Genomic DNA, 26,172 nt, shown 5'->3' with positions numbered 1-26,172 from the left:
ACAATTGCAGTGTTTTTCTGGATAATGTTCAGAGCTCGCTGATTAGTTTCAATTGTTGCCTGGGATTACTTTTAAGTACAGTAGTGCTCACCCACGTTCTCCTTATGCCTTCTACTTAAAAGTAAAAATTGTTCTTCTCTAAAACAAACTAGAGAGAATAAAGTACTGCATATTTTATAAGGTGCAGGAAGGGTGTGTATGTGAAATAAACTTGTGCAACGGTAGAAAAGGCTTTGAGCACACAGACCGATACATCAGCTTCTTAACAGAATTGTCTGTTATAGGGGTTTGAGGTTATAAAGATTAGTGTCATCTGGTGAGCAGGTGGCTACTGAACCGATGCTGGTATCGTTCAGTTTATTGTTATTAGAACTAAGCTCCATTTCTGTTCAGCTGGATCACCCTGTGTTCTGTTGTAACAAAATGTCACTTTTTGTTGTCAACAGAACAGGTGCCACTATTGGAATATTTTTTATTTTTTTCCCTCCATTTCAGTTTTGATGGTAAATATTGGAATTTTGGAATTCCCATCACTTTTTTGTCCCAGCCACAATCCTTAAAAGGACAAGTAAAGGTTAATTTTCCTCAGTAAGGACAGACACTGCAATAAAAACATCAGAGATTGTATTGGTTCCCTTTCCTATAGTTTTAGATATACTTTAAAATTGCACATGCATAAATAGTAATATAATAATTTTGAAATGGCTAAATGACCCTTTAAAAATGTGGAAAAGGGGGCTTTGGCATTGCTGACCTGTCCTTGTGATTAGGTGTTAAAGGGTGAGAGAAACTGGTGGTTAGCATTTCTAGAAGGTTAGCGGACTCCATATTTCTTCTTTTGCTCAAAAGCCTTCTGTATGGGTATCTTTTAAACCAGTTCTGGTCAACTTATTGGATATGGGAGGCCTAATGTGCAGTCCCTGACCATCGCCAAAGGACCACACAAAATATTTTGTGAATGTGATGTTACAGGAAGTGGTCTGAGACTGTCGTAGCCACAAAGCATATGTCAAAGGACTGCTTGTGACCCATGGACCTTAGGTTGGGTGATGAAGGTTAGTAGACTGAGGGTCTAAAGCCCTAACATTCGAAAAGGTAGCATTTGTTGTTGCACCGTACCTGGCCACAAGTTACAAAATGTTGAAGTTTGCCTACACCAGTGATGGTTGGTGAAACATGAGTGTTTGCTGAATCTAGTAGCAGAGTCTTGGCCTGTGACCCTAATGAAATGTTGTTTGAACTGTGCAGCGTTAGTTTCCCTTGTTAAACCTGGAGTAAAAACAAATGGTTTTAGAACTGTAGTGGCTATTTTGTACAATTGTACAGCTGCCAAATATTTTATACCAACTTGGCTTTAAGCCAGTCTCGGCAGATTACAAATGGGCACCTTTCAAATCCTAGCAGCTTGGTACAAGACTGCTTTACTCTTCAATTAAACTTTTTGTGTTTGACATATTTCAGTCTAAGTGTACTTCAAGTTTTTCAGTCTAGCTTAAGAAACCACTTATTGTCATGACTTGGTAAACAAACCAGCCTTGACATAGTGTAATCACTTGGTGTGTTAGCCATTTTTCTTTTTTTTTTCTTTTTTTTCAGTATTGGATAGTGTAGTTAATGGTAAGAACCGCTCTAACCCCCCCCCCCCCACTTTTTTTTTTTTTTTTTGTCCCGTTGGAGCTTCTCCTTACTTTCTGTCCAAAACACACAACCGGAAGTGAGTGGAAATCTTTCCAAGAAGAGAACATTTCCTCTTAGCCCTGGTTCACACTGAATGTGGCTTTGAAATTGCGATACTTCAGTGCGTTTTTAAAGTCACCAGTCAGTGCACTTTCATGTGTGGCTTGCTGACATCTGTGCAACTTTATGCAGAGATGTCTATGCGAGTTGAACATTAAATTGCCAACAAAAAAAAGCAGCAACCTTTTCAAAATCCATGTAAGTTAGTCACGCTGATTTGAACAGTTACATAGGCATAAATGGGGTGCGACTTGTCATGCGATTTGAAACTGTCAAATTGCATGACAAGCCGCACTGGTATGAACAGGGCCTTGGACAGTTATCACTGTGACCGGCCTCTATAGATAGATATATCCTTTCAGCTATTTTGGTGTCAACCTTTCAAATTTGTCAGTGGTGACCAGGACAAAAAGAGGATCATTCTTTCAGCAGAAATATACCTCAAAAAATAAAAAAAACTTGACGGGGCTCATTCCTTCCCTACTCTGTACAAAAATAAAATACATTTCTACTACTATATGCCAATTGCAGTAACCCATAGCAACCAGGCCAATTTCTTTTCCTTTTTTTTTTTTTTTTCAAAGACAATATTAACAAAGCAGCATGGTTTTGATGGGTTGGCAAATTTCCCTTGTGGAAAAAAAATAATAAAAAAAGGAAAATAGTTTCCAGTGGATTACATTATCAAGGAAATATGTTAGAAATGTTAACAATGACACTAAATGTAAATGCTTCCTTAAAACGGTCCTCCACCCTGAAGTGGAAGTTCCGCTCATCTGATCCCTTCCCCCCCCCCCCCCCTCCGGTGCCACAACCTGCACCTTTCAGGGGGGTGCAGTTACCTGGATAATCCGCACCCACTTCCAGAACAAGTGCGCCCACCCCCCCCCCCCCCTTGTGTTCTGGGAAACGCACAGTTCCCAGGACACAGCGGGGACCAGCAGAGCCGCACAGCGCGACTTGCGCATGCGCAGTAGGGAATTGAGCAGTGAAGCCGCAATGCTTCACTTCCTGATTCCCTGACAGAGGATGGCGACGGGGGCAGCAGAGACGAGCGCTTGCTCGTCATCTGCCGCCGACATCACTGAATCTTGGGACAGGTAAGTGTCAATTTATTAAAAGTCAGCAGCTGCAATATTTGTAGCTGCTGGCTTTTTAATATATTTTTTTTTTTTTTTAAAGGTGCAGAACCACTTTAAATTAAAATGAGCCAAGGCTCCTCAAGTTTTTATTTTTTCCATGTGAAAAACCAAAACCGGTTATGGTCCAGTAGCTATTTCCTTGGTGGGCACAAATGCAGATTTTAAATTTTAAGTCATGGCCTGTTCAGATGGAGATGAAATGCCAGATAGTACACTTGTCTTTTCCAGTTTAAACTTGGGTTCAAATGATTTTTCTGTATTCTTTGCAGCTTGTACAAGAACTGAAGAGCAGCGACATTGCCAAAACATTCCGGAAAGCAATAAACCGCAAACAGGGAATTTGTGCAATTGGAGGCACCTCGGAGTTGTCTAGTGAGGGGACACAACACTCATATTCTGGTAAGATAGCACAGCAGAAAAGCCTAATGGACAGTTGGAAGGTTTTCATACTAGTGTTGGGATTTATCTGCACTTTGCAGTTTCATTTGCCACTGCTTCAAAAGACTTGAAGTACTACTAAAGGCAAAACTTTTTTTTTTTTTTTTTTTTTTCAGACTGAGTGGAGAGGGATTAGAACACCTACCGGTCATTTTATTACTGTCTGTGTTCCTGTTAGGGAGATTCACCCTCTTTGTCCTGTTTACCATTATTGAAAGGGCAAATAAAAGAATATCCCAATTATTGGTTTGTCCCCAGAAAAGTAATAACGGGAAATCCTCCAATGGGTACACTACTTCCTGTGACCCGGGGGTACCCAAGGGATTCCACTTATTTGTAAAAATGTCCTCTTGCTTCCTAAACTGACAGGGGTTATAACCCTCCCTTACGCTATCCAAAACTAGTTTTGCCTATATTAGTTTGTGGTTGGTCTTTCAAACAATTTTACAGCAGAGAAAGCATTACCTTACACTTACTTTACAATTCAAAAAAATTGAAAATGGCTGTCCATATAATGTAAGCATACTATAAAAAAAATGTTTTGCCTATATTTTATCTATCTACCTTCAGATTTGCAACTACTCTCCACACAGGAAGAGCTTTGCTAAAACTTGAGTACTCAGGATCTAGTGACTCTGTGCATGGTAGCCAATTGGCTTCTAGTATCGGCTTATTCAGAATACAGAAGTTTATTTTATTTCCTCCATCATACTTGCCTAAGTGGCTGCAGCATAGGTCCGATGCCACATCTGTCCCCCACCTCCTCCACACTGAGAACCAAGCGATCAAAGACCTCAATTTTCAGAGCTCCCTTAAACTGTAGACTGTCAGTCACAGCTCTCTGCTCTTCTCCCTCCTTGCTCACTGGAGCGCTGAGCTGTGGAGGTGGTGGAGCGACCAGCTCAGGTTTCAGTCCAGGCACCTGGCGGATCCAGACTTCCATTGTCGGGATGTGTTGCCTGGGGTGACATTGGTGACGTCGGCAGAGAGCAGAGTTCAGTTCACGATCTGCTCAAAACAAATTACACTCCTATGATCCACAGAAGTACAGCCAAACAAGTTTTGGCTATACTCAAGCTTTTTCAATAAAACCTGAAAGTGGATCGGTTTCTATGCAGAGCTGCACCAGATTTTGCACCATAACGTTTTCGTAAATAACCCCCATAGTTTTGACTACGTCATGATGCAGTGACAGATCTCTGCCCCTGTGCTTTGTCAGCATAGTGTCTCAAAGCACACAAACCAAATTATTCATGGTTAATAAATGTGGTTGGCTCTCAGCTTACAGGGGATGTAGCGATGAATGTTTACATTTATGGTTTCAGTGATATTACATGTTAACACAATATACTTAGTTTTAATAAGAATGGAGCTTTGGGTGTTTGTCGTTCATACAAGTTTTGTGGTCTATTGTAGAGGAAGAAAAATATGCCTTTGTCAACTGGATAAATAAAGCCTTAGAGAATGACCCAGACTGCAAACATGTCCTTCCCATGAATCCAAACACCAATGACCTATTCCGGGCACTTGGAGATGGCATTGTGCTTTGGTGAGTATTCATGAAGAGCCTGAGTATTTGTGAAGCAGCTTGCCCTTTAGAGAATTCTTTATTCATGTTCTAATCTACTATAGAAGTGTGCTTGTGCTACATTAATGAAACATGTCTTAGTAGAAGTGAGTGTACATTACTATAAATGTGTTAAATGGGAAAAGCTAATATATTTACTGTAGCTTGAATAGTGGCAGGTTTAATCATTTAGCATTTATAGTAAAGGCATCATGTCTTTTTATTCAGGCCCCATTCATACCCATAAGTCTCATATATGCTTTCAGCATGAAAGTAATTCTTACCCCTGTAAGAATCAAACTTGTACCCCCCCCCCCCCCCTTTACCTTTCTACGCCTTTGCCGCAGGATCCTAATACTGATGTTGGAAGGAGTTTGGCAGAGCTAGCATTTAATTTCTGAGATCTGTGCTAGCGGGTGCACCTTCTGTAGGGAACTACATTTTCCATTTCACTCATCACAGCAGAGCGACAGTGGCCATGGCATTAGGTGAGCCCAACGAGAACAAGGTGGACAGTGCCTAGCTATGTCCAATGCAGTTATTGGCAAGCTAGGGTTTGTTGAACATTAACCATTATTTCAGCCATACCCCCTGTGACCTCATGGTGTCCTGCTGTAAGCTTATCAGGATTAGTGCAAAGCAAAGGGGCAACAGCATAAGACAGACTTCTAAGCTCTAAGCTACTGCAATCCAAAGGGCGTTACTGACTACGACCATAGTCCTACTGTAATTTACCAATTTAAAGCAGGGGAGTACATATGTAATGGGCAGCATTCATATGTATGGAATGGGCAGCTTGCACATATGGAAAGGCACCATCAATACTGAAAGATATGTCCAGTTTTTAGGGCAACATATGCTTAGGCAAGATTGGGACAACACGCCTCTCCCAAAACTCCCAGCAACTGGTATCCTCAGTTCCCAGACCTTTAAGCTGGGTTCACACTATTGCGAATTGAATACAGGTTTCCTGCATCCAAGCCGCATGTCAGGAGATTGGAGCCAGTTCACACATCTCCGAAGCGGCTCCAGAGCGAATTGCACAGGAGTCCTGTGTGTGTTCTGGTCCATTTCAGGTCCAAATTCAGCCAAAAATTTGCGCCAAAATCGGACCTGAAATGGTGAACAGGGACGCACTGGACCCCTGCTGTGGGCCCCTCTGTACTGCGGTGTGAAAGCTGCCTTACAGAGTGTTAAAGAGTGGGCTACTTGACCCTGTCCCAACATTATTTTGAAATCGTTCAACAATTTTAGATGCCGCTTTTCAGATTTGATAAACCTCTGCCCATCTTTACTTTTGAGATACTGACTCTTTTTATACTCCATGTTACTCGACCTGTTGCAGATTAACCTAATTGGTTGCAAAATAGTCTTCCAGCTCTTTCTGATTAGTACTGCTTACTTTGCCAGCTTTTTGTTGCCCTATCCTAACTTTTTTGAAATGTGTTGCCACCAACTTCAAAATTATTTCTTTCTTTAAAATTGTACATTTTTATATGTATTCTATTTTCTATTGTGAATAAAATATGGGTTTATAAGATTTGCAAACTATTACACTGTTTTTATGTAGATTTTACACAACGTCCCAACTTTTTTTTGAACTTGACCTTGTACATTATGCTTTACTCAATGCATATTGGAGTTTAGAATAAGTGTATGTAAATAATATTGGAATTCTAGCCTGGCCACAGTTGCACTTGCCAGCCTAAAACCTAGCTGCTTTTCAGCTGAACGTTCAAAGCATCATCTGAATAATATCTTTCCTTGTTTCCAGTAAAATGGTTAACTTGTCTGTTCCTGACACTATTGATGAAAGAGCAATTAACAAGAAGAAACTAACTGCTTTCACCATCCAGGTGAGTCAATAAGTGGGATTGGCTTTTACTGCAATAGTCTCAGAATTTAACTGAACACTAAATTGCTATTGGAGTCACAAAGCAAATTATCACAGTGATTCAGAGCCTTTCTAAGTTCTGCATCACAAAAACATCCTGTATAGTTGAGTAAATGCAGTCAGCACATTAGTTTTGACTGGGAGTAATTTTTTGATCTTTTAAATTGGACAGAATCAAAGCATAACTAGATATTATAAAATGTGCAAATGACGGGAAAGGACACCTAGTTTGTGAAATGGGGAAAGGAAACCTATTGCATTTGTACTGACAGTTCTTTGCCCCATTATAGAGGAGGTAGATACGGTAAGCTTCTCTGAGAAATAGTCCATGGCCATTTAAAATATGTTTGCTCCAAATGAAGGGAAACTCCCCTGTTGTACAGTTGTCGCTAGAGCACAGATCCCTATTGGAAGGTTCCCTTACCTACTGATATGTTTACAACTGTAAAAAAAAAATGTATTCTACTCGCCTTCTGTCCAGCTGATGATGGTCACTGGGGCAAATTGAGAGTTAAAGCTCCCCTGTAGGGAAACGTGTACCAATAAGATCCCAACAGAACCTAACCCTTTTTCACACTATGCAAAGTATATATTACATCTTAAGAGGCTAAGATTAATGGGAGATATGGGTTAGATGTTAGGGTAAATGTTAAGCTTCAGGGTTAGATTGCTTTTGTGTTTGCACCAGTTTTCCCAAGCTGTAAGGCCCCTTTCACATGGGACGGATCAGTAATGATCCGCCCCGTGATGATCCGCTTGCTCAACGGGGATCGCTCTGTTTATCCCCGCTGAGCCGGCGGCAGACAGGGCGGTCTCTGCACACTGTGCAGGGACCGCCCTGTCAGCTCTCCGCTCTCCTCTATGGGGGATCGGATGAGCACGGACCGTCTGTCCGTGTTTATCCGATCGGCTCTGCAGTCGGATAGAAAAATAGGATTTTCCTCCGTCTGCAGAATCAGACAATAGCGGAGGCGGGTGTTTTTCGGATGTTTATCTGCAGACACCCGCTATCCCATAGGAATGCATGTATGCCTGTATTTCATCCGCAAACGGATGGATGAAATACGGACATACTGTCTGCATGTGTGAAAGGGGCCTAAAAGGTTTTTCTGCTACAATGTGACTATACGGACATGTAGCATCTGTACTACCTTGTCTACACAGTTGGGCTATGTGTTCATGACATTGCTGCTTTTTGTTTGGGTATCTTCGTTTTGCTTCTAAATTTAAATTGCACTGAAAAATTATGTGATACTGCAAGTACTTTTCTCAATTGTTTAAACAGACAGCCTTTCCCACCACACACATAACCTGTTCTCTCTGCAGGAAAATTTGAACTTGGCATTGAACTCTGCTTCTGCCATTGGATGTCATGTGGTTAACATTGGAGCAGAAGACTTGAAGGCTGGAAAGCCTCACCTGGTCCTGGGGCTCCTGTGGCAGATTATCAAAATTGGTTTGTTTGCGGATATTGAGATAAGCAGAAATGAAGGTAATTTGATAATGGTTCAGGCTACAAATTACTTGCCTGTTCTTGGGAAATAACGATATACTTAAAATGGTTCTAAAGTCAAAAGGATTTTAATCATTGGCTCCCTCACGCTGCTCTCAATCAAATGTAAATGAGAAGGGAGTGGGGCCAAGCCATGGTGTGTGTGTGTGTGTGTGTGTGTGTGTGTGTGTGTGTTTATCTGTCTATAGACGCACACAGTCTGGTTTTGGGAGCAAGCCCACACATGTCACTTTAGGAAGTGGCTTCCTATGGTGACACTCGAAGAGGAAAAGCCAAAAGCGCTGGTGGAACTCAGAGGAGTTTCAAAACCTTTGCACAGAGCAGGTAAGTATCAGTTTAGTTAGAAAAAAATAAAAAAGTTTACAACTGCTTTAAACTGACCATAGAGAACTTTTTTGCTCGGCCAGCAGACTGAGGCACTGGGCTGCATGAAAAATCAAATGGATTCCTCCATCCACACAAGCTGGGACATTGTATTCTGACAGCAGGACTTTCCGCTGTCAAAATATGCTGATCAGCAGCTGCTAATCGAGAAATTTTCCAGTGTTCCTAACGATTGGCTTCTGTTGAACAGGGATGGCTGACATGGATCCAAATTTGGCTGGTCCCTGCTGAACTTGCCGAATTTTGATCCATCTATGGCCGTTTTTTAAATGATTGTTTTTTGTTTTTTTTATAGTATTAATATTTAAATGGTAGCTATACTTGATGCAGTTGGATAATTTCCTTCCATTTTAATGCAAATAACTAGGCATTCGGTATACCTTTTAGGACATCAATTTTAGTAGCGATGGTATGAACTTGCCAGGTAGAAATTGTTAAACAAAAGATTTTTTTTTTTTAAATTGGGTTTACCATGCAGCTGATTCTGTTTTGTGCATTTCAGCCTTGGCTGCCTTGCTTCGTGATGGAGAAACCTTGGAGGACCTGATGAAATTGTCCCCTGAAGAGCTGCTGCTGAGATGGGCCAACTACCATCTGGAGAACGCTGGCCAGGAGAGGATCAATAACTTTACTTCAGACATTAAGGTACTTGTGTGGTACAAAGCCGAATATTGCACAACAAGAGGGATTGGGTCTTATTGATAATGCATGTTGTGTCTTTTTGCCTCTTTTGAGAAGGGTAAACTGTACATTTTACATGCATGTATTTTTCATAGCCTTGTCACAGGGATTATCACCTACATTCGTTTGTTCTTGATGTACAAAACATCATATAATTTAAAAGCATGACTGTTTTACATATAGCAAGTTAAAATTACAACTCTGAAATAAAAATTGTAAGAATCTTGCCCTGCAATTTCTAAAACTACTAAAGTATACCATTATTGCAGAGGGAGAGTGTCTCCCTTCCCAGTTTCAAGTGGAAGTAAACTTCCATACATAATTTTTACCTATAGGTAATTCTTTAATAAGGTTTACCTATAGGAACTGTAAATATCTCCTAAACATGCCACCCAGGCCTTTCCTTCAGAGTCCTATGCCGTAAACAGCGGCTCTTGGGCGTATGCGCGGAAGTGACGTCATCGCGGCTCCAGCCACACACACAACCGCAGTCCGTGAACCTGGCAGGAAGAACTGGGAAGATAGAAGCCCTCTTACTGGTGACAGTGCGCCGCTAGAAGGGCTTCAGTCTGTGCATAATAACACATTATGCTAAGAAAAAAACATACAGCAGTTTACTGCCACTTTAAAGGTGGGGCTGGAATCTTTGTCACACCATTGGATATCCATTTCCACACCAGGCCGGCGAGATGTAGATTTCCTGTTTTCTAAAATAGGATGTATGTCTTGTGCCTCTCCTGCAGACTGGAAGAGAGCATTTGTAAGGTAGAAGTAGAATTCCTTCCTCTGATGGATTTTATGGACTTTAAGTCTAAAATAACCGCTGTTTAAAACCCAACTCCAGCAAAATGTTTTTTCCTTAGTGTGGGGAAAATTTTACATTTTTTTTTTTTTTCTTCTTCTTTTATTTATTTTTTTATCCCGTCATACCAAACTTTGAAAGAAATGAGGGCGATAGTGCCCCCAAGGCAGGGAGGGCATGGAGAGTAGGAAAAACATTGTTACTATTTTGGACCTTTGCTAATGTTGCTAAAATTGGAGAAACTTTCCATCACTTTCTGTCCCGACCCCCCAACTCCCCCATATATTAATGATTAATGCTTGTTTGGTCTAGATGGGTACAATGCAGAAGAATACTTTATTTTTCAGTCCAGTGGCAGATGCTACTCTTCTGGCTCCTGCTCCAGTCCCTGGAATGTGGTTAGACCCTCAAAGTGGTTGTAAAGGCAGAACCTTTTCGGCTTCATATATTCTGGGAGACCCCAGAAGAGAAGGTTCAGGGATGCTCTGTGCAAAAGGATTGCTCAGGGCAGGTGAGTATGACATCTTTAAAAATAATAAAAAATCGGACTCAATTACTTTAAGGACTTTCTCATACAATGCAAAACCAGCGGTGGCTGCAGGTCCTGCATTACACATGATGACATGACTAGAGAAGAGAAGTGGCTTTGTGAAACCAGTCATCCGTACTGGAACAAACTGGGTGGAAGCCTGTAAGACTGAATAAGACAATACAATACTTTCCCTCTAGTACAGTGATGGCGAACCTTGGCACCCCAGATGTTTTGGAACTACATTTCCCATGATGCTCAAATGCACTACAGAGTGCATGAGCATCATGGGAAATGTAGTTTCAAAACATCTAGGGTGCCAAGGTTTGCCATCACTGCACTAGTAGTACATGTCCCATAGTCCCACTAGTGTCCCACTAGTACATGTCCCATAGACTAAACAAGCTTTAGAGCCTTGATCTACCAGAAGGGGTGAGGGGATGTTGTAACTGACTGAAGTTTGGCTTTAAATATCTAAAAAATGTAGGTTACCTTTTTTTTTTTTTTTCTTTTTCTTTTGATGGGCATTGTTTTAATAGTTACATTTGATATCTTGAATGGGCTCTTATCTGTTAGGTTGAAGAGCCACTCCCCCAAATCAATAAAGTCCATCACTTTGGCCATATTAACACAAGTACGCGAGTCCCCTGTTGTGGTATTTACCAGTCCATTTCCCCTTTAGCATTATGCTTGTCTTGGTGAAAGAGGTGGTGTTGATGGGTCTCCTATTTCAAAATCACTAGCCTAGTGTGGGCAGTTTTAATGAACCTCTGAGGAATAGACACCTTAGACTTTGGGGCCCATTCACACTCCTTTGGTGCTTTAGGGCAGCGTATTCATTAGAATAATTCAATAAGACGCACCAAAAAAGGTTCAAAGTGTGATTTTTGGCTCCCATTGTGCAGCAACCCGTGTCAATTTGCAAAGTGAATAGGGAGCCATTCAGAATGCCATTGCATTGCACAAACGCATGTAATGTGTAGCAATGCAATAGTGTGAAAGGGCCCTTTAAGCTGGCCAAACATTATACAGTTTTCTTGTACAATTTTACAAAACCATATATATGAGGTCAAACCTAAACAATTGCAGTACATAGTTGAATGTACATCTAAAGGCAAATGAATAAGAAAATTATATAATGTATCACCAGATTTACACTGGCAGCTATGTTAACCACTTCGTGCCGGAGGGACGTCTTGGGACGTCCTTGACTTTCCGGGGTTATAGCTGAATGATGCCTGCAGCTACAGACATCATTCAGATATTGGCTTTTTCAGCTGGTGATTCCCTACACCATAAGAACGATCATAGCGGCTGTTCCTCCCGCCACCCTCCGGTGCTTCTACCAACTCGCCGCTTCCATCGGTGAGTCGGACACAGGATCCGCCAGCCTCGGATGGTGATCATAGAGATTTCCGGTGATGGTCGCTGGAGTCTGATTGTTCGGAGGCCAGGTGTGATGTTATGAAGTCAGGCCCGGCCTCTGCATTAAAAAAAAAACATTACCGCCTCTGCTGGGAAGCCGTGATCTATTTTTATTTAAAAAATTTATTTAAAGCGCCCCTGTCCCTGTGAGCTCATACACAGAAGCGAACGCATACGTTAAGTCCTGTCCACCTATAAAAACGGTGTTCAAACCACACATGTGAGGTATCGCTGTGAACGTTAGAGCTAGAGCAATAATTATAGCCCTAGATCTCTAACTCAAAACATGTAACCAATAAAATAAGCGTGCAATTTTGAAGTGTGACATGTTTGTTATCTATTTACTCGAAGTATCTTCATCTTTCACATTATACAAAATAATTGGGCTAACTTTACTGTTTTTTTTTTTTTTTTTTTTTTTAAAGCACGACACTTTTCAGAAAAAAAAAGTGTTCGAAAAATTGCTGCACAAATACTGTGCGAGATAAAGTTGCAATGACTGCCGTTGTATTCTCTAGGGTTTTTGCTAAAAAAAATCTATAATGTTTGGGGGTTAAAAATTATGAATTTTATATGTAGGAGAGAAATATCAGAATTGGCCCAGGTGTGAAGTGGTTAATATTTGACAATATTTACATGGATTAACATTAATAGATAAGTGCAAAGTTTCATAAATACTAAGTTTAGTGTCTTTAAATTTAACCTAATTCTGTATTGTTGACTTGAATGAAATGTTACTGATTTTACAATGATATAAATAAAATCGTATAAAAATGAACATATCCATCCACTTCCTAACAAAATACTTTCCGTCCCCCATTAATCAGTTTAATAAATAAAAAAAAATGATTGAAAAAGTAATCCAAAGTGCATCTTCCCCATACCATTGTAGAGATATTGGTCATTTTGAAATATATATTTGTTCACTAATGTACCATTGGCATTATGCTGTATAACATATTCATCATGTGTTGCTGTATATTCCTACTCAACATGCGTGTATACACTTCCACAGTGACTGGAGCACAGTCTTTCATTCAACTAATTGAATCTGTCTTTCCCCTCTAATGCATCAAATGGATTCTTGCCGCTGTCTCTTCTGCTCTTCCTCATCCTCCTTCTCTCTTCAGCTAACTGACTTTGGTAACTCTGTTAAGGTATATAATGAACAAATGGCTTTTAACTGACTAATGAAAGGAAGCCTTGTTTTTATTGCTACTAATCTCTGCGTGTCTATATTGAAGGCTTTAGTACAAACTGATATTTGATTGCCCAGCGGGTTATGATTGCCAAAAATGTAACAAGGATGTTTTTTTTTTTTTTTTTTTTTTTTGTTTTTTTTGACTGAGCAAAGGGAGAATTACTTTTTGTATTTCAAGACTTTATTGAATAAGGTAGTGAAGTATGCGTCTGTGGAATTTGGAGAGGTAGGCCTTACTAATGAGCACCACAAGGTACAATCTAAATGTACAAGCTCTGTACAGTTAATTTAGGATTTACCAAATCCTAATATATCCGTTTTATTTTGTTCTCCCATCTGAACTATACACTCATTCTGTGTCCAATGAGGCAAGCACTACATAGTTGGTAGATTTAAAGGAGGATGTACAGTCAGATTGTAATGTGTGGTGAGTTTAAGATCCAGAAGTGTACGTTTGAGATGCTGTGCAATATTTTTACGGCCTTTTTATATCTTTACAAATGCGTTGCATTAAGTCAGCTTATTTGAATGGGCTTTCATATGCAACAAAACATGCCAAAAAGACTCATGGTGGTGTTTTTTATGGTACCTTAAACACTGGTGGACTGGGATAGGTGTGTTGGTGTGCCATTTGAATTGAATGGCACCACAGCGCACGCATGCACATAACATGCATTACTGCTTGTTGTGGTAATGGGGTTTAAGTGCAAAAATACAGCTCTGCTCAGCTCTATTTTCAGTAGACTAAGCAGGTCATATTTTAAGGATTTCCCCTAGTGATAGCTACTGTAGTAATTAATGGTCTAAATGGGGGAAAAAAAAATCAATCCTTGTATGCTAGGGGCAGGGGACCGTTAAAAATGACCTGTTGGGGGGGGCGACGGCTAACGTGGTGGGGACTAAAGGCAGTATTAAGGTAGGCCATTCGTGAATCGCTTTTTAGCCGGCAGCACTGATCGTTTGGGGAAAAAACAGGCAGATTGTAAAAAAAGTCTGCTGGTAGATTGACTTCTGTACAACAAGCCTGCTCATACATGGATCAAAATTTGTCTGATCCCTACTGGACCAGAGGGATTTCAACCCATGTATAGCTGCCTTAAGAATGGGAGTACATAAGCATATGATCTTTTAATTTATGGAGATGGGGTTTTCCAGCAGACTCTGTGGTCATAATGCAGTGGGTGCACATTAGGAGGAACAATTGTGAATTAATCACATATTGAAAAAACTCTCCAAGCATTTCCCAATCACAGACATGTTCATTATTGCCCAGTTGTTAACACTGACTCAAGAATAATGTAGAAAATGTATTCTGTTGCAGCTTGCCAGTCCTTGAATGTTGTGCCTGCATTCATTTTCATTTTTCAGGCTAAGAACAGTTCCACCAAATGCAGACAATATCTGTTAATCTTGCCAGAAATGCATTGTCCTTGTCACTACCTGTAAGTTAAAGTGAAAGCATTCCTTTCTTTAAACATAATTCCATGTACTGATGGTAAAGAGAGGAATACATGTTTGAAGTCCAGCCTGGGTGACAACTGTTGCTCCCCCTATAGCCCTATAGATATAGGGGACAACCAGGGACATTAAGGCAGCTTTTACACAGGCTTTCTTATCAGGTTGGCGTGTCAGTTTTTCAGGCAGACCTGATTGGACCCTCAATTCGCTCCTATGGAGCAGCAGATGTCAGCAGTGACCTGTCCGCTGAAATCCACTACGATCCTGTCCATGAAATCCAAGCGGATGGAGAGCCCGTTTTCCATCCACCTGGGGGATCAGATGAAAACTGACAGGTGGTCCGATCTCCACATAGAGAGTGGGGCTCTGACAGATCCATCTCTGCACAGTGAGCGGCGATGGGCCTGTCATCCACCTGCTCAGTGCGGAATCAGGGTAGCGCCTGTGTGGAAGGACCCGTAGTGTGTTTGCAGAATTTCCAGGTGAAAAAGGACAAAAAGCCTTCAAAGAAAACAAATGCAACTGCCACATCCAAGGACTCTGCAGATTATTGCAATTGTGTTGAAGATATCCATTACCTCCATCTTGACAAATGCTCTTCAGTTCATTGTTGGCAAGATTCATACATTCTCTGTTCTCCTTATTACATTAAAGCTTAAACATCAATGGTGTAATCGGGCCAGAATGAAGCTCTGCTACCTGATGACTGCAAGGGTGTAGCTGGATGAATAACTTGCGTAATAAAGAAAACACCTTTTGTTGCGCCAGACACTATTCTTACCTTTGTGTGCACAGTGGCACACTGCACTTCACTTGCTGTGCTTTGAATTGATGTTTTTGTCTGTGTTTTACAAATGTGAGACTCCAGCAATAACCCTTTCCTCAGATTTATTTGGAATGGAGGAGTGTTAGAACCCGGGATGGGTTTTTTTGCTCTTCATTTGGGAGATTTTCTTCTGTTGGACACAAAAAGCTGACCCCAATTGGAAGATATCCACCATAATCCTGCAGACAGTAATAAAAAACTGACATGTTTTAACCTGTCCCCACTCTACCTAGAACAATTGAAACCATTTACCTGGAGTTCCACTGTAAAGAAAACCTGTCATGAGACACATGTTAGATTCATATGCTGAATTAGAAAATTCTAGTTTCTTGGTTTTAACTATATATTTTTATTTGTTGAACTTCCTAGGAGACCAAGAGCTGCTTTTCTTCCATTGTATCCATTTAGATTCTATGTAGTGTGGTCAAACTGGTTGACAAATTGCACAACCTCCAAACCCCCCTGCAACGATGATCAGTTGGGATGTGTTTGTGTACAGTCAGCCCTGATAGACATAGTGGCCTGTCCGTGTTATGAATGAGCAGCGCTGCTTGTTCATAATGACAAACCACAAAGAGCTGAGGCTCTGTGTAAAGCATCTGCAGCCAAGTGCTGATTGTTTTGTGTGTTTTTTATTTTTAAATTTTTTTACTATTATGAATAAACAAGCAGTGTAGATCGGTCATCCATAATAGTGACAGTTCTCCACTTGGAGGGGCTATGTGCTGGGTGCACCTCCCGCCACAGGAACACCCGTAAATTGGGCTTCAGTAGAGTGTGGAGCTACAGCCAACATACAGAGGTGGTTTTAGGGAACAACTGGGCCACCAATAAGCACATGCTATATGCACCTGATCCCCTGAAAAAAAGTTATTTAACACAGCCTTTGGTTTCAATACAAAGTCCCTGGTCCTCAACAAGTATGCGGATGAAGACTTTTGACTTCTTCCAATGCAGAATGTCTGCATAACAGTCGGTCAACTATTTTCAAGTGGAAGGTTTTACTACCCCTTTATTACTCTCATGGCAGGTTTACTTTAATAGCTATATAAATACTTGCTTAATTTATCTGTCATATCAGCTTCATCACAACTACCACTTTGCATGGACTTCGCACAATTTTTTTTAGCAGTGTGTTCTGCTTGCTGCAACATGTGCACTTTTGACTGGCACTGTTACACCTTTTAATAACAATTCGTACCAAATGCATACTGGCCAACAGTTCCAGATTTCGTGGGACCGTACCTTATTCTGTGGCTGAGTTGGAGAGTCATGTGACATTAAACTCCACTCAGCTGTAACTTGGCTTATTGGGATTGGTTAAGGTGGCTTTAGGGGAGCAACCAACATTGTGTCAAGATTTTACACTGGAATGGTGGCAAGTATGCAAATTAAATTCATCAATGAGAACTGTTTTATTACCTTCTTTAGTAACCCTGACACACAAAAACCTATAGGTATGACTGCACTATCTATATTAACACCATGTACACTTATTAAATTGTGTGCTGCAGTTTGCCCTTTATTAATGCGTTTTTTTTTTTTTTTTTCTTATGTTTCAGGATTCCAGAGCCTATTACCATCTGCTCAACCAGATTGCACCCAAAGGACAAAAGGAAAATGAAGAGCGGATTGATATCGACATGTCTGGGTTCAATGTAAGTATTTTCACACCCACAGTCACTGCTCATTTGTAGGGTCTGCTCTGGGGTCCCCAGTTTGTATCATGGTCAGGACACTATCTGCATGGAATTTGAATGTTTTCTCCCTGTGTTAGCGTGGATTTCGTCCAAGTACTCCAGTTCCCCCAACACTCAAGACATGCTGGTAGATTCATTTTCTCCTGCCTACATTGGCCCTAGTATGTGCATACATGTATGTGAGACGGAGACCTTAGATTAAAATCCTACTTGACTGATGTGAATGCACAGTATAGAAAGAGCTGTGTAAATTAGTGGTGCTATATAATTATTATTATTGTAATCATCATAATCTGCATCACTGTAAACTAGTTCTGTGTACCTGAATAATAACCTATTGCTAAGCACATGTTTTCATGGTGGTTGAGGTTTCTGTCCTTGGGATATGCCCATTTTTCACTTCCAGAACAGAGACTGAACTGTCAGGCATCTCCCATCTGTGATAGCCAATCAAATGATTGGAACGTCCTCCCTTCCTCCAGGCATTAAAGTGGTTGTAAACCTCAGACATGAAACAAAGCATATACTTCTATAGTGCGTACTTAACGTCTCGGTTAAGAGCACCAAGTGTCATTTCTGTCTGCTGTTTTTTTTTTTTTCTCCATCAGCAGAGTCCCTTCTGACCATTTTTTTCCTAAGAGAATAAAAAAAAATTGACAGGGCGTGGAGCTCCAGCTGATTGACTGCCTCAGCTCTGTTCTTGTGTGCTGTGAAGGAGGATCTGTCCCTTTACTCCAATCGGCTCTCAGAGCTCTGCTGAGTCATTTCAGCTCTCCACCCCATTTTTCTGACAGCTCAGACAAGCTTTATAAATGTAGCACTTTGGATGTAGAGAAGAGAAGACTGCAGATAGACAGACAGGTACAACCTATGTAGTTGGATTGATTTTCATCTGTGTATCACCTGAGGCTGGTCAATTCGCTGGGTATATGTGAGGATTCACACCCACTTTAAGACTCGGCTAACATGCAACCAGGAGGGGGCAGGAAGGAGTTTGGCAAGACTTGACACATCCATTCTCTTTCATGCTTTGCCCAATTCTCCTCCATGCGTTCTTGAACATTAGATGGTAGATTACACAACCTTTCTACCCCTCTAAACGATTATCTGTAGAAATGTATATTAAGAATTCTATTAGGCCAGTTACCAGTGTCAGTAGAGCTCAACAAGTAGGAGTATAGAAACCATAAAAAAAAAAAATTGTGATGGATCCTACTTTGTCCCACTCCTGGTACAGACAAAAATCTGCTTTTGTTGGCGTTACTTTTGAACTTTCTAGACAGGGTTTTCCTTTTTTGGGTTTATTTGATCAAGAAAAGATTATAGGTTTGGAACTTCTTCAGGTTACACACCATACAGATCATCTGCATAGCAGACTTGGTTTTGATGTTCCCTGCTGATAATCTCTCAGTATTTGCTTGATGTACCTGATCGCTACTCATTTGAGATAGAAACTTCAGCAAGAAATCTTGAATGGACCAGTCTGTAATACAGATATGACAGATGCTTCAACTTTGCCCAGATATCAAGCCAATAAATTTCCTGTTTAGTCACCTGCAGTCAACTTGGCATGTAGGGCTTTAATGTCTGCACTCTTCTAGTCTGTCCTTCCATCCCCGGGTTCACGGTCCTATCATCACTGTTTGCCACACTGACAGCTTTGTTATATTTACAGACACAATTGTTTTTCCATGTCATGGTGGCTGACATGTACTAAGGCAGTTCTCATTACTTACCTCCTTTAAGCACACCAGTACTCACTATCTGGTTCATTAGGAAGTGAAAATATCACTGGTGATGTGCAAAATACATTTGTAATTGTGTGATTACTGTCTACTTGTCCCAATAGGAAAAGGATGATTTGAAGAGAGCAGAGTACATGCTCCAACAGGCCGACCGACTTGGCTGCAGACAGTTTGTTACTCCCTCTGATGTCGTGTCTGGAAATCCAAAATTAAACATGGCTTTTGTGGCCAATCTGTTCAATAAATACCCAGCACTTTCCAAACCTGAGAACCAAGATATTGACTGGACACTCCTTGAAGGCGAGTAGTTCTTCGTCCCTTTATCCAAGCTATTTCCGCTTGAAATGTCTGTAGAAAGATATTTTATGTATTTGGAGTACCTATATGGCTTTACCTATACAGCCCTAAAACGAAAAAAACTGTTGCAACCATTTTTTATTTACAGATCTGAATGCAGCAGCTCTATTTTCATTTTAGACATCCACATAAATCAGGGATATACAATTAGTGGACCTCCAGCTGTTGCAAAACTACAAGTCCCATCATTCTTCTGCCTCTGGGAGTCATGCTTGTGGCTGTCAGTCTTGCTATGCCTCAAGGGACTTGTAGTTCGGCAACAGCTGGAGGTCCACTAATTGCATATCCCTGACATAGAGGCACAAACATGCACTGCGTTTAGATCTGTAACCAAAAATCTCCATCTATAGACATGAGTATACACTTGAGGGGAAAAAAACTTGACTATTTTTATAAATTAAGAAACTTTTGTTCCTTGCCTTAATAATCATTAACATTTATTTGGCTGTTACGGCTGAATGAATGAGGCCTATGAAGGGTATCCTTTCTAGAAGCTGCTGTGAGTTGGCACCGAATTAGGGGTAGTATTAAATAAGTTCCCAGCCTCTTCCTGATGCTTTTAGCTTAAGGATGCCAAGTCTGCAATATTGTGCAGTTTAGAGTCCATACTGCAAGGAACAGCTGGGATCTTTGATGTATTTGGCATACAGCACCATTGAAGTTCGGTTTAAATCAACTAAAAACATTCCAGGTGTGTAAAAATGTTTGGAAAGCGGCTACAACCTGAGAAGATGCACTTACCTAGTCTATCTACTAGCTTACTACGGAGTAGTACCCTTACTCTCTGTGGGGAAGCAGTGATCTGTCGCACATGCCCCCTGTAAAATAACAATCAGGGCTGTCCAGTCAGCAGGGAGCATGAGCTTTGATTGCAGAGCTATAGGTTTGACTTCAGATCTCTACAGAGAAGCCACTAGTTCAGCCAATGGACCTATTCTGCACTGTTGGCAGAAGACAGGCTTTTCTACTCAAGCTGTGGCTACTTGTCAGAGTATGAACTACAAGACTTTTTTTTTTTTTTTTTTTTCCTTTTATGCACCTGGAATGTAGTTTGCTAATTTAATCTGAGAGTTTAATTGAGCTTTAAAGCTGGGAGTGGGGATGACTTTGTTGTATCCGTAGGAAGCACAGCAAGTAGTAGTAGCCCTGTTTGTATTATGTGCTGTGTAGCAGAATGGACTTTGCTCACTCTGACTGATGCGCCCATCCTGTATTTGCTTTCAAATGCTGGAACCCTTCCCCTCATTACCTTTCTACTATTGACCCTTAGTAACCCACCTGAGCACAGTCCCTTTCTGGCTTTTTATTTTTTTTGAGTTTTTAAGCATATTTAGAAGTGTATTACAAGCTTTTTACAGCTTCAGGTGTTTTCGTTTAGCCAGTAGAAAGCACTAGGAGGGGAGGAGGGGGGAAGAGATTGGGGGAGGAGAGCTGCTGTTTGAGCGGAAAATGCCCAAAAAATGCTCATAAAATGCTCATAAAACGTTATGTCACATTTTCAGGCATTCCCATTGAAGTCTATGGGGCCCAATCTCAAAGTCAAAAAGAAGCTCATGTACTTTTTTGCGTGCCGGGTGACAGAATGTTGAGATGTAAACAGGGGACATTGAAATTAATGGGATTTGGCTTGTTGAGCCTTTTAGAGCTTACAAGCTGCAAGCAGAAAATTGCTCAGATGTGAACTAAAGACCTCATGCACAATAGGCTTAAATGCCACACTTCTTTTTTTTTTTTTCATTTTTTTTTTCATTTTTTTTTTTCAGCCTGTAAATTGAAGGCTCATTAGAAGCGGAGTGTTTACATGCTGAAAAAAACGATCACTAAGCGTGTTCGTTCAGGAAAGGAGTTTTTGAAAAGAGAACGTGTTATGCTAGATGTGTCTAAACACACCTAAATGCTAGACTCATTTGATGCTTGAGCATCAGGGGCGGAAATAAAATGTCCTGTATGCACGAGGCCTTAGTTGAGTGCTCTGTGCTGCAAAGCCCTGTAATTGGAAAATTCCTTGGGGCAGAGCAGTGAAAGTTGCTGATGACGGTCTCTGTGGACAATACCTATGACCTGGCCATAGTCATTTGATGGCATATGACCAAGTGCACGGAATGCATGAAGCGGCTTTGAAACCTTGCTTTTTCTTTCTTGGCATCTCTTTGCTGGTTAAGTAGTAGACCATGGGTGCCCAACCGCTGGCATCCTCTGATGTGGCCCGCCACCTCCTGCTCTGGGATGGCGGGTCTGCAAGCCCAGAATGCGGGTTCCCAAACCGGCCATCCCTGAGCATCAGCGTGAAGATCCGAACCGGCGCTAGAGGAAGCAGAGCCGTCGCTTGCATAGCGCTGGCTTCTGTCTCGGGTGTATTGATGCCAAATGTGCTCCGCCTGTAACAGTTCCTAGCGAGATACAGGAAGCATCAGCTCTGCTCTCTACTGCAGCACTATGCTTCCTCCAGCGCTGCTTCTGTCGCATTGGCAGGTATAGGGGATCAAGCACCAGTACCCGTCAGTACTCGCCAGCTGTACCCGCAGCCTTAGGCTCCTTTCACATGATCACCTCTATAGAGCGGCAGATTTAAACTGACCTGTGTCCTTTTTATACCTGCCTATCTCCGATCCGATCTGCTTAAAAAAACAGAATGGAATATGTCCCCTTCTGTCTGGGCGGTTCAGGGGGCCCATAGAGTAGAGCGGGCTGTGTCCCTGTCTGCTCTGCATATACAGAGTGGACTCAGACCTGTCATCTGCCTGCTCCACTCTGTGGCTCACGACCAGCTGTCAAGTCGCTAAAGTGGCCCTCACTCTTCAAAGGTTTAGGCACCCCTGGAGTAGACAGTCGCCCAGGGGGTCTGCTGTTCTACAGCTCTGCCTGTCTTGGTGCCTTCTGCATTTACATCACCCACATTTGGTTACTTTATTTTTTTTTTCCTTGATAATCAGTATAACATAAAGTTAGTCATATAAGCTGTTGTGTGGTCAGTAGACCTACATGATGATCTGATCTGACCAAATACAGGCATACCTCACTTTTAAGTACACAATGGGACCAGAGCATGTTTGTAAAACAAAAATGTACTTGAAGTGAAGAAATATTTTTTTTCACTTCTGGGGTGTGAGGGGCTGTAGTGGGGGGGGGGATTGGGGAGCAGGTAGTGTTTCCAAGTAGCGGGGAATATGAACTATCTGTTCATGAATTACTCAGCTGCAGCTTTAGCTTGAAAGACACTTTACATTCATTCATGAGTATGTACTTATGAGTGTACTTTAAAGCTGGGTATGCCTGTAGATCAGGGATATGCAATTAGCGGACCTCCAGCTGTTGCAGAACTACAAGTCCCATGAGGCATAGCAAGACTCTGACAGCCACAGTCATGACACCCAAGGTAGATGCACGATGGGACTTGTAGTTTTGCAACAGCTGGAGGTCCGCTAATTGCATATCCCTGCTGTAGGTCCTTTTAAATTGTATACATTTTCTGTTTTTTTTTTTTTTTTTTTTTTTTTCGCACTGTCAATTCCAGAAGTCTGTTTGAATGTTTGAACAATGTTGCACTCTTTACACCACTTTCAGTTTTTAGAGTTAAATAATTTTCTATGCATACTCTGCAATGAACTTCATGACAAACTTGAGCAAGTTCAAATTTAACAGTCATAGTAATTTGTACTTCAAACAAACCTGATCTGTGTGCACCATCTACTGGTAACAGTATATACTGCATGTTCATTTTTTACCAGCATTTTGTTTGTGTTTTTTTTAGATCTTGTTTTTGTGTTTTATGAAATGTGTTATAAATTGCATGAGACTAAAGACCCTCTTGGCTAGCTTTTATTTTATAAAACGAGTGGTGTTAAAGCCAAGGAAATGGGTACAAGAGAGGATTAATTTTAAGGATGCAACATTTCAGCTTGCCAGCCTTTTTTTTTTTTTTTTTCTTTTTGAGGGTTGGAACCCCTAAAAATTGAGGCTTGGCAGTATGAGGGCATTCTGCATCACTGAACTTGGTCATCAGAGCAGTGCATGGTCACCACCAAATATAGTATACACTATATAGTGTATAATTATGTATAAAAACTTGTGTGCTGCTATGGAAATAATTGTAATAAAACTTCAAACTGTGAAATTAAATATGAATAAAAAACAGCTGCTACCATTCAATAAGTTGACTCCCACTCATAGGAAAAAAGATAAAAATGTCATGAGTACAGTGTTGCATGGCCACGTAATTGTTGTTCAAAGTGTGACAGTGCTATAAATTGGCCTGGGCGGGAAGGGGGTAAAAGTGGTGAGTGGTTAATAGATGCATCTAGATTAGACAGGCAAATATTAATACTTGGTGTATTTATTCATAAATTCACTGCGAATGGAGCATCTATTTCCTACAAGAAAATAGTAGAAAATAGTAGAAGATAGTAGAAAAAGTTGGGGAAAATATTACATTATGGACACTAGATGGAGCTGACACGCATAGGAAATACTTCCTATGATTACAATTCCATCTAGTGATCCTAATGCAGTACAGTATATTTCTAGGCATTTTTTTTTTTTTTTTTTTTATGTGAATGAATAACATTGCCCTGTAGAAAAAATCACCTGAGATCACTCAGTTTTGCTTGATGAACAGCTCTGCAAATTTCTATTTAAGCCCCAAAGTGTAAAATCATATGATACTTTTGGTTTTTGGCATGGGCTAGAGAATAAAAATCTAATTGCAATAACTTCTCCATTATGCAAGTAGAAAATTTTCTCTTTACAGTTGAAAAATCCTAGTTGCTTGGCATTCTACATATGCCTGCAGTTTGGCAAAATGTTGTCTTCCATTTATTTATTTTTTGCACAAGATTTTAATTCTTTGATTATTAAAATATTTGCATATTTTTAGGGGAAAATCGGGAGGAAAGAACATTCCGTAACTGGATGAACTCACTTGGAGTAAATCCTCATGTGAACCACTTGTACAAGTATGTATCTGTTTAAAATGAAAACTTTAGACCATGTACAACAGTCTGATCTACCAGTTGATCGTGGCCAGTAGGCTGGTGGATCATGCCTACGGCTTTGCCATCCCCAAGACATTAAGCACAGTGCAGCCCTGTTTGAGTAGTGGGGCTACTTTTAAGTTACAGATGAACTGGCACTAGCTGCAGAGGGTGTTGGTAGCCTTCTGGTTCTCCACTCACCGTCCACCGCCCTACTGATGCACTCGCATTACGTCCACTGCCCTGCTGAGGCTCTCCATTATATTTTTCCTATTTTTTCCTATTTAAGCCTTGCTAATTCATTTCTTACAAAAAATGGGTGCCGAACCCCAGTGATCTTTCGATCTTCCATGTTGTTCAGGTAGATCTCCACCTCTTAAAGGTTGCCTACCCCTGCTGTAAAAGTCACCGTATTTCTATTGTGTCCACTTGCATACTGCATGATGTCCTGGGCTTTCAGTGGAGATATCTGAATGAGGCCAGGCCGTCATTCAGATATTTTTTTTTCTGCCAGTGATTCCCTGCACAGTAAAAACAATCATAGTGGCTGTTCAGCTGCTTAATTCTTTTTACATGTGGCGGGAGGGTGCTTCTACTGGCTTGCCCATGCGAGCCAGAGAATGAATCGGCCGGCGGTGGCAGTTTACCATAGAGAATAACCGCGTCCCAGGCAATATCTGATGTTTTTGGAGGCCGGGTGTGACTTTGATGTCACGTCTGGCCTTGGCAGATGTAAACACTGTTTTTTTTTTTCAACTGAGATCTTGGTGTGTGTTTTGCGTTTCATCTTCTGCTTTCCAGCCTGGAGGCGAGATCTGGGGACTTGTAGACCCCAGATCTCACTGTAGAGCGGGACCTGTCATGCCCTATTCTGAGGGACGTTTACATTCTTTGTAATGGGAATAACGGTGATCAAAAAAAAAATGTAAAGGCAAAGTATTAAAATAAAAAAATGTAAACAGTTAAAAAAATAAATAAAATTAAAGTGCCCTCGTGCTCGCACCAGAGGCGAGAGCATACACAAGTCGGGTCCGCATATGTAAATTACGTTCAAACCACACATGTGGGTTATTGCCGGGGACTTTGGAGCGAGAGCAATAATTATAGTGCAAGACCTCCTCTAACGCTAAACTGGTAACCTGTAATACATTTTAAAGCATAACCTATAGAGATTAAGTACCGAAGTTGGGCATCATTCTACGAGTATGCAATTTTAAAGCGTGACATGTTTAGGTATCTATTTACTCACTGTAAGATCTTTCACATACAAAAAAATTGTGCTAACTTTACAGTTTTTTTTTTTTTTTTTTTTTTGATATATTGAATATTAAAGTGTTATTCCATAAAGGATATTTGAAAATTGCTGCGCAAATATGGTGTAACATAAAAAATTGCAATGCCTGCCATTTTATTCCTTAGGGTCTCTGCTATAAAAAATATATATGTTTAGGGGTTCTAAGTAATCTTCTAAAAAATAGTTTTTTACATGTAGGAGAGGAATGCCAGAATTGGCCTGGTATGGAAGCGGTTAAAGTAATTTTAATGGACCAGCATCAGTGGATCGCTTCATTTTTAATTAAGTGGGCAGGGGTTGATGTGCTGCTAGGTTGTTAAAAATGTCTAGGAGCATAGCCAAAACATCTTACCACTGCCATTGTTGCTTTGACAGGCCTTACAGTAATGATTAAGCACATCTGAACTGTGTGGCATCTGGTCCTGTGGTGTTACTTGGGATGTCCAATAAACGATCTTGGATCATTACTTTAGTGTGCAGCCATTTCGTTCATTTCAGGTGGCGCTACA

General features: G+C 40.8%; 1 protein-coding gene across 4 annotated transcripts in view; it reads left to right on the top strand.

Moving 5' to 3' along the window:
• The window catches only part of PLS3 (plastin 3), a 132,163-nt gene that overhangs the window by 91,951 nt on the left and 14,040 nt on the right, over positions 1 to 26,172 (top strand). For 3 of the 4 annotated variants that reach the window (XM_077447882.1, XM_077448041.1, XM_077447960.1), the window contains 9 exons: positions 3,149 to 3,278; positions 4,734 to 4,866; positions 6,659 to 6,740; positions 8,105 to 8,270; positions 9,178 to 9,320; positions 13,243 to 13,269; positions 17,160 to 17,255; positions 19,147 to 19,342; positions 24,273 to 24,351. In XM_077447882.1, the coding sequence (XP_077304008.1) occupies positions 3,149 to 3,278; positions 4,734 to 4,866; positions 6,659 to 6,740; positions 8,105 to 8,270; positions 9,178 to 9,320; positions 13,243 to 13,269; positions 17,160 to 17,255; positions 19,147 to 19,342; positions 24,273 to 24,351 (1,052 nt within the window). The remainder of the gene's footprint in view (positions 1 to 3,148; positions 3,279 to 4,733; positions 4,867 to 6,658; positions 6,741 to 8,104; positions 8,271 to 9,177; positions 9,321 to 13,242; positions 13,270 to 17,159; positions 17,256 to 19,146; positions 19,343 to 24,272; positions 24,352 to 26,172) is intronic. The other variant, XM_077448119.1, reaches the window with a different exon arrangement.

This window comes from Lithobates pipiens, unplaced genomic scaffold (assembly GCF_037356315.1).
Source record: "Lithobates pipiens isolate NorthernLeopardFrog02 unplaced genomic scaffold, aLitPip1_a1.2 Scaffold_1, whole genome shotgun sequence".
Taxonomy (NCBI): domain Eukaryota; kingdom Metazoa; phylum Chordata; class Amphibia; order Anura; family Ranidae; genus Lithobates; species Lithobates pipiens.
Note: the sequence above shows the minus strand (reverse complement) of the source record. Positions and strands in the feature narration are given on the sequence as shown.